Raw genomic sequence first — 9,111 nt, forward strand, 5'->3', positions numbered from 1 at the left:
ATGTTTAAATATGCTTGAATTGTATGATAGATGCATGTTTAGAATTTCAAATGTTGCAATGATTAATTAAATTCACTTAAATCAACCAACATAGAAACCCTAGGTCCCTATAATATTGAGCCAAAATTTGCCATTCCAAGAACGACATTTACCGAACTAATGCGCGTGGTGATGGGCTATGCTAGAGTGAGGCATCACCGCTTCCCTAGGAACGTAAGGTATACTAGGTATACAAGTCGTCTTGGTTAAGCTCAAAATTATCAATAAGGAGTCCTTAGATGTCGTGACAATGGAGATAAAATGTCAAGGAAGCATTAGATGCGACGTTTTATCGAACCAAGAGTAGCTTGGAGCTATTAGCAATTAGATTGCTTACCCTAAAATATTAAGTGTTAAGACAAGCCAAAGCATGCTTAATCACTTTTTGATTTTAAGGATCTTGGAATCATTTTATTCTCGCCTAAAAGGGACTAATGTTAATGCGTGGATAAAATGCTCAGTAAGATTGAAAATTTGCATGAACGCTTTAAATTTCAAACTTATTGGTTTATGAATGGTTTTTCATTTCAAATTCTTTCAATTGTAGAAACATGTCTGCAAATTACTTAAACAACCAGTTTTCATTACGCTCAATTTTCAACAAGGAGAAGTTGAGTGGGCCAAATTTTCTTGATTGGCAAAGGAACTTGCGTATAGTTCTCATGTAAGAACAAAAGGATTACGTCCTTGATGAGGAAATTCTTGACACTCCCAATGAGGAGGTCTCTCAGGCTGCCCTTAACCGATGGCAAAGTGCCAATCGGGATGTCAAGTGCATCATGCTTGCCACTATATCTCCGGACCTTCAAAAGACTTTCTTTAAAAAGGAGACGACTTTTGAGATCATTTCTGAACTTCAGAATATGTTTCAAGAGCAGGAACGAACTGAAAGGTTTGAAACCCACAGGAAGATCCTAGAGAGCAAGCTTAAGAAAGAAGAGCTAGTCACCCCGCATGTTCTTAAAATGATTGGATTATTTGAGAACATGGAAAGGCTTGATTCTTGGTGCTCAACCAAGATGGAAATTGACATCATTTTCCACTCACTGCACAAAGGCTATGATCATCAGTTCAAGATGAACTATAATATGCATAGCATGGAGAAAACTCTCACCGAGCTTCATGGTATGTTAAAGTAGGCCAAGCAAACCCTCAAGGATGAGGGGAAGCATGACATGATCATGGTGAGAAAGGGAAAGCCATTTAAGCGCTTGAGCAAGAAGAGAAGCTTTAAAGGGAAAAAGAAGAAGAATTTTTCGCCTAAGTCAAATTCTGCTAAGAGCGGCAAGGACAAGAAGGCAACCTCTTTTAAATCCAATTCTGAATGTTCTACTACAAGAAGAAAGGACATTGGAAGCGGGATTGCCTCAAATTCAAGGAAGATAAGAAGAACGACACCATTGCTTCTGTACCAGGTATTTTTGTTATAGACTTAAACTTCGCTAGCAAAACATCATGGGTATTAGATACTGGATGCGACTCACACCTTTGTTCCAATGATCAGGGACTAAGGATCAATAGAAGGCTAAAGAAGGGAGAGGTCAAGCTTCGGGTTGGCAATGGAGCCAGGATGTCCGCCGTATCCGTTGGAACTCTCAGTTTGTCTTTGCCCTCTAGGAATGTTTTAGAACTTGACAATTATTATCATGTTCTAAGAGTTACCAAAAATATTATTTTAATTTCGGCGTTGGACGCCAAGGGATTTGAATTTCGAATCAAGAACAATAGTTGTTCGTTTTATTTCGATAATGTTTTATATGGTATGGCATATTCAGAAAATGGTCTTTATGTGCTTTCTCTAGAAAAACAAGTTTATAACATTAATGATACCGCCAAAAGAGCTAAGACCATTGAGTCGAATCAAACCTACTTTTGGCATTGTCGTCTTGGCCACATTAACATCAAACACATTAAGAAACTTCTTCATGAGGGTATTCTTGATTCATTCGACTTGGAGTCGTTTGAAAATTGCGAAGGATTTCTGGTAGGCAAGATGATAAAGTAGTCATTTTCCAAGTTGGGAGAAAGGGCTAGTGACTTATTAGGTCTAATACATACGGATGTATGTGGACCAATGAGTTTACCTACAAGGAATGGTTGTCGATATATCATTATCTTCACGGAAAAATATAGTAGATATGTCTATGTCTACCTAATGTCGAACAAATCTAAATCTTTTGAGAAATTCAAAGAGTTTCAGAGTGAAGTTGAAAATCAGCTTGGCAAGAAAATCAAAGCACTTAGATCGGATCGAGGTGGCGAGTATTTGAGCCATGAATTAAACGATCACTTGAAAGAAAATGGTATTCTTTCAGAGTTGACACCTCCCGGAACTCCGCAATGGAACGAAGAGTCCGAACGGAGGAAGCAAACCTTGTTAGACATGGTTCGATCAATGATGGGTCTTAGTGAACTTCATATCTCTTTCTGGGGACATGCACTTCTAACTGCGACACTAACACTGAACCGTGCTCCATCAAAAGCTGTCGAAAAGACTCCATATGAATTATGGACGACGAAACCTCCACGGTTGTCTTTTCTTAAGATTTGGGGTTGCGAAGCATATTTCAAGAGATTAATTTCTGAAAAACTTCACCCAAAATTTGATAAGTGTTTCTTTATGGGGCTACCTAAAAGAAACCTAGGGGTATTACTTTTACAACAAATCCGTGAACAAAGTGTTTTTTGCTCGTGATGGTGTCTTTTTGGAGAAGGAACACCTTTCCAAAAAGACAAGTGGGAAGAAAATCAAACTCGACGAATATCGAGAGGTCGAGCAACAAAGTCAACCTGACAAAAATGACAATCAAAGTGCTTTAAATGCAGCTAATGACATTCATTAGAGTCAAACCGATAATGCAAATGCTCAACCTATTACCATGTGTAGGTCGCAACGGCCAAGATCTTAACCGGACAAATACCTTGGTATTGTCTTAACCGAAAATCAAGACATCCTAGTTATGGATGGAGATGAGCCATCAACTTACAAACAAGCTATGACGAGCACCGACTCGGCAAAATGGCAAGATGCCATGAAATCCGAGATGGACTCCATGTTTGAAAATCAAGTCTAGGACTTGGTTAATTTGCCCAAAGGTTACAAACCTATTGGCTGTAAATGGATTTTCAAGTTAAAATCAGACAAAGATGGAAATGTATCTATATACATTGCTAGACTAGTGGGAAAATGTTACAGGCAAATTCACGGCGTTGATTATGATGAAACCTTTTCGCCGGTGCAATGCTTAAGTCCGTCTGGATTATCCTAGCGATTGCTGCATATTACGATTATGAAATATGGCAAATGGATGTCAAAGCCGCCTTCCATAATAGGATTTTGAAAGAAACTGTGTATATGACACAACCGGAAGGTTTTGTTGATCCAAGAAATGCTGGGAGGGTATGCAAGCTTAAGAAGTCCATTTATGAACTAAAGCAGGCAAACAGAAGTTGGAATCTGCGATTCAAAGAAGCCATTAGTAAGTTTGGTTGTATCAAGAATCCAAATGAGTCTTGTGTTTACAAGAAGGTTAGTGGGAGTGACATCGCATTCCTAGTCTTATATGTCAAGGACATATAACTCATTGGAAACAACACTTAATGTTTAGTGTCCGTAAAAGGCTGGCTTGGTAAGTGCTTTTCAATGAAGGACTTAGGAGAGGCACAATACATATTGGGCATCAAGATCTATAGGGATAGATTTAAAAGGATGATTGGATTAAGACAAAATACTTATATTGATAAGGTACTGGCACGATTCAACATGGAAGGGGCCAAGAGAGGGAACCTACCCATGTCACATGGCATAACTCTCTGCAAGAAACAGTGTCCACAGACACCTGATGGGCAAGAGAGGATGAGTCAGATTCCATATGCTTCGCTTATTGGATCGATCATGTATGCCATGATATGTACTAGGCTGGATGTATCGTATGCCTTGAGTGCTACGATCCAATACCAATTAGACCCAGGAGAGGCGCATTGGACTGCGGCTAAGAATATCCTAAAGTACCTGAAAAGGAACAAGGATAAGTTTCTAGTCTATGGTGGCTGCAATGATTTGGTTGTTGAAGGTTCTGACGCAAGCTTCCAGACTGACAGAGGCGACTCCAAGTCGCATTCAGGGTACATATACTACCTAAATGAAGGAGCATTTAGTTGGAAAAGTGCTAAGAAAAGCACCACTGCAAATTCTACAATTGAAGCCGAATACTTGGCAGCTTCGGAAGCAGCTAAGGAGGCAGTTTGGATTCGTAAGTTCATTAGTGAACTTGGTGTTATAACCTCTATAAAGGGTCCAATAGACCTCTATTGTGATAACAATAGAGCTATTTCTCAGCTCAGGGAGCCAAGGGAACATCAAAAGGTCAAACATGTCAAGCGGCGATTTCACATGATAAGGGAATGGGAATCCGAGGGTGAAATCGGAATTTGTAAGATAGGAACGGACGACAATGTAGCCGACTCATTGACTAAACCTTTGCCTCAAGTGAAGCACAACAAGCACGTTGAGGCAATGGGAATCAAGCATGTTGGAGATTGGCTTTGATTTCCATGTATATGTGTTTTAATTAAACTTGATGTCTTAATGTAAAACACTATGTTGAACCATTCGGTTTTGGAGCAATTAAATTTTCAGCAAATATTTTATTACTCCATTTCTATTTAATTGTGGTTTAAAATTAAATAATAAGTCCATTTGATTACTGAGAATATTCAAAACAGGGTATCAAGACCATGTCTTGGACAAAGAAACACCTGTTAAGTGAACATTGAATATTTTAATCGAAAATTATCCCTTATCAAGGTCATTTAAATGATGGACGATTACTGCCCACTAGAGATTAGTGTGTAGTATGATTTATAGCACTGTTTCTTGTGCTACGAGGACATGATTGTTGTTTCGGGGTTTTTTGATGTCCTCCGGGAGAGTTACAATTCTGGGACTGGATCCTTGTGCCTGTACCTGCAAAACAACGGAGACTCCGGGTGGTGGGAGCTCCGCCTCCAACGATCAAATTAGTACTTGTATGTGGAGTAAAAGGTGTGGAAAGTAAAGAGGGTGATCTGGTTCCTCGGAAGGGAGAAGTGATCGGGGAGTGCAAATAATGCTAAGTCAGGTCTAGCGATTAGTATGCACGTGTGTTTAGGCTTCTCTTGGTGAGAGTAATTAATTCTCAATATGTTTAATGAAGGCTTATTACTGTATTTATAGCCTCGAAGTACGTGCCCAATACTAATTTAAATGGTAAACCTAGGACTGATTGGGCTTGCCTCGGGATTCGGGCCCGGTTGGCCGTTTTCCAGGTTGGCAGATAGTGAGCCACGTGGCATAACGCGATTGGTCCTTGTTGGACCTCCAGAAGTATGACACGTGGCAGTCCCTGATTGGTCCACACGGATGACACGTGGTAGGTGCTAATTGGCCCACGTGGCGGGGAAAAATCCCCTAAACATTTTCCCCTCACAGGGGTCACGTGACTTGTCACGTGATGCCTGTGACAGGTGTCGACCCATAACCAGGCGACGGCCTGTGACATGTGTCAACCTGTGGTAGGCCGTCTGTTTTTTTTCCGCCTATTTTTTAATTTTAGGGGGTGACCCTTCAAATTCTCGAATAACCCTATATAAGGGCATGTTGACCAAGGTCTTGTTCACATTTGTGAACTTTGCAAGAGAACTTGTGCCCTGAGACTTCCGGACGACTGATTATCGATCGGCTGTTTTCGCTAGCCGACTGTTTGTGGTGACCGGCTGCTTCAGACTTCCATCCTCTATTCTCAAAAAACATACTTCAGGTAACTGTCTATTTTGCTCTTGCACTTTTTCATTTCTTTGCATTTTTCTTTTGAAGATATGGTATCCCAAAAGCACTCGACACGACCTAGGTTAGTGATTAGTCGGTCACCGGGAACGGCTGAATCTAGGACTAGGAGTGTCGCCTGCCCCTTTAGGACCAATCTCTGCCCTGTGCTCCAAGTCTGACTGTCTCTATGTCTGTGCAGGACACTATGGCCAGAACAAAGAGGACGGCTAGATATACAAATTCGTATGGCTCCTCATATTATGTTCAGATGAGCGAGCTCTCGGACCAGCCGCCTGGTCCTCCAAGCACTCTGAGTGATTCAATTTTGGGAATATCGGAGGAGCTTAAAGGGGCCACTCCCATGCTTATTGATATGTTAGGACTGGAGCCGGTCCTTTCTGAGAAAGAGGAGTCGGCCTCCTCTGAGAGCTCAAGTGATTCTGAGTCCAGCTCATCCAGCCGGCAGTCTCATGCGGTTGAAAAGGGAGTCGGCTGAGATAAGTCGTCTGCTTCTCATAGAGAGTCAAACACTCCCTTCTATTGTCATGTCCCAAAAGGCCAAATTAAGGCCATGGCCGAGAGGTTAGGGACATTTCAGGAGGACCATGTAATGGGTCATGACTACTTTCTATCTGTGCCGGATGTTGAGGATACAGTAGTCTGGCCGGAGGGGGCCAGTTATGGGGACGCCTGTTTTGGCTGCTATGAGGCGGCCATTAAGGCTGGGTAAGATTCCGTTTGCATCCGGCTATTCAACAAATCCTGGATGGATACCAGGTGGGGCTCTGGCAGTTGGCCCTAAACTCATGGTACAACATTCTGGGCTTCGTAGCTGGCTGTGAAATGTATGGGGTTGAACCGAATTTTGCAGCGTTCGCCCAAATGAACTATCTGAGTTAGACCCCAAAAGCAAGCGGTACCGGGTGGTACCAGATTTCCAGCCATAAGGGCTACTTGATGACAAGGGGAAGGAGAACAAGTGGAAGGACTGAAGGAACAATTTCTTCATTGTTTCTAGCCCCAACAAACTCCTTAACAAGAGGTCCAATAGGTGGAACAGGGATCCGCCTCTCCTCGTAGGTGGCTCTAGCCTGCCGCCTGTTCCTCATAAAGCCAAGGAGGAGATCCTTGATCAAGGTCTCTTCAAAGTAGAGATCAGAGCCAACTCTGCTATAGGGGTATGAGAGTTAATCCCCTTAAACTGCATACCCAAATTCAATTGGTTGTATGACGAATATTTCTTGGCCGCCCGTGGCCTTAGTGAACGGACCCCTAGAGGTAGTCGGCCCCTTTTATGTTCTTACATTTGTCTTACTTGAATTTCTACTAACTTTGAGATGCCTTTGCAGACAAAGACATGGACAAGATCTCTGCTTCCAAGAAGGTGGTCGCCCTTCTTCGCGCGGCTATAATTAGCCAGAAGCGGCCTTCTACCGACTCTCCCTCAAAGGAGACGTCCAAGGTGAGCCTTCAAACTTGGTCATGCTCTTAGCATTACTTTTCTTCTTTCTTTTTTTTCTTTTTTTTTTAAAATGATCTTGACATCTTGTTGCAGGGTGGGGCACTCAGACCCTCTCCCTCGGAGCAACCGAACCCCAAGGTTCGAAAGCAGATGGCCAGGAGTACGCCTGGTTCTTCCAGGAAACAACCGTCTGATAAACAGGCGTGGACCCCCCAAAGTGGGGCGAAACAAACAACCATCCGTAGGGACACTCGGCCTCCAAGAGGTATAACTGATTTCTTAAATTACCTTGTCAATTTAAACATTCTAAGGTCAGGCGACCTGTTGCTTCCCTCTTATATGATAAATTTTCCATACTTCTTATTGCAGGCGGCCATCAGGAGCTTGACTTGGTCCAGATGGCCAAGTCTATGGTCAAGGCCATTCCCTTAAATGAAAGGGAAACGGTCAGGGGAGTCGGTACCCTTGACTTGGACTCTATCATGGGTCTACTCTCGGAGGTAAACTTGATGAATTTTCTTTGTCATTAGACAATCATTAGCATTTAACTGCCACCTATTTTTTGAAAGATTCTGACGCCTGTTTTGTTGATTCACAGGCCTTTCTTCGCATACATGGTCTCCGCCACCCATCAGCGAAAAGAACAAGGAGGTAAAGGCTGCAAAGGCCATGACCGCTTCTGATTGTGACCGGGTAATGTTTCAGATTGCTCAGAATGAAATTTTGACAACTGACATCTTGTATTATCAGGCGGCCGCCACCTTGCAGGTCAAAGACAAATTAGAGGCGACCAAGAAGAACAACTTAGAGCTAGAGAAGGCAGTCAAGGATCTTCAGGACCAGCTGCAACCGCTTAAACATGTAAAACATGCGGCCGATGAGCTCAAAAAGCTCAAGGAGCCCCTGGCCAGCCAAGAGGAGACCTTGTCCAAGCAACTCAGTGCTAAGGCCGAGACTAAGAAAATGGCCCTGGCCCAAGATATGATGGAGGACGCCTCAAACATTATGAGGATGACCTGGACTGCCCTCTTCCCGGACTTAGGCTATAAGCAATGGGAGTCCAAATTCGTCGCCTGCACTGAAGAGTATAACATCAAGATTATGAAGCAGCCGGCTGATGAGGATGAAGAGAAGGATGAGGCAGCCGACACCTCTTCTGATGGTGAGGATGGGAACGAAGAGGAGGAGGAGGAGGCGGACGTCGACAAGGGGGAGACTGAGAAAGAGGAGGCGGACGCTAATCAAAATCAGGCGCCTGCTAATGAGCCACAAGAGAATGTGCTAGAGGAGCAGGCGCCCATTGCCAAAGCTGATCAGGCGGCCGCCATTAATAAAACCCTCTTCTCCAATGCTTAGCTGTTTATTTTTTGAACTCTTCTTTGGCCTGCGAGACGTTTGTTCTTGTATCTTTTTACCCAACCAAGGGGTCGGGGTCTATAAATATCTTTGCCAGTCTTTCTGGCCGGCTGTTTATATATGAATGTGACGACTGTTTGGTCGTCTTGTCCATAAATCTTTATTTTGTTATTTCCCTTTTCCTAATCTTTTTGCCAAGTATAGAATTTTTTGGTAGCCGCTTGTTTATTATACCGACTATTCTTGCTTGTTGTCTTCCTTTTTGCATCAAAATTTGCCATTTGAATGTTTTTGGATGTTTGAATGTTGCTAAAAATAGAAGACATCTTTGTGGGTGTCGCAATTGATTGAAATATTATTTCCCCTGGCCGACTGATTGTTTCTTTATCAGTCAGTCGGTCATGAGTTTAGTCGGCCTTCCCTTGAGAGATTGGAATAACTGACTTTC

General features: G+C 42.7%; 1 protein-coding gene across 1 annotated transcript; it reads left to right on the forward strand.

Moving 5' to 3' along the window:
• Positions 1–1,363: 1,363 nt before the first annotated feature.
• Positions 1,364–8,663, forward strand: LOC110686525 (putative DNA helicase INO80). The gene is made up of 6 exons (XM_021863144.1): positions 1,364–1,454; positions 5,894–5,898; positions 6,045–6,279; positions 7,195–7,307; positions 7,401–7,572; positions 7,906–8,663. Exons 1-6 carry the CDS (start codon positions 1,364–1,366, stop codon positions 8,661–8,663), a joined length of 1,374 nt encoding a protein of 457 aa, XP_021718836.1.
• The last annotated feature ends 448 nt before the right edge of the window (positions 8,664–9,111 follow it).

This window comes from Chenopodium quinoa, unplaced genomic scaffold, assembly GCF_001683475.1.
Source record: "Chenopodium quinoa cultivar QQ74 unplaced genomic scaffold, ASM168347v1, whole genome shotgun sequence".
NCBI lineage: Eukaryota > Viridiplantae > Streptophyta > Magnoliopsida > Caryophyllales > Amaranthaceae > Chenopodium > Chenopodium quinoa.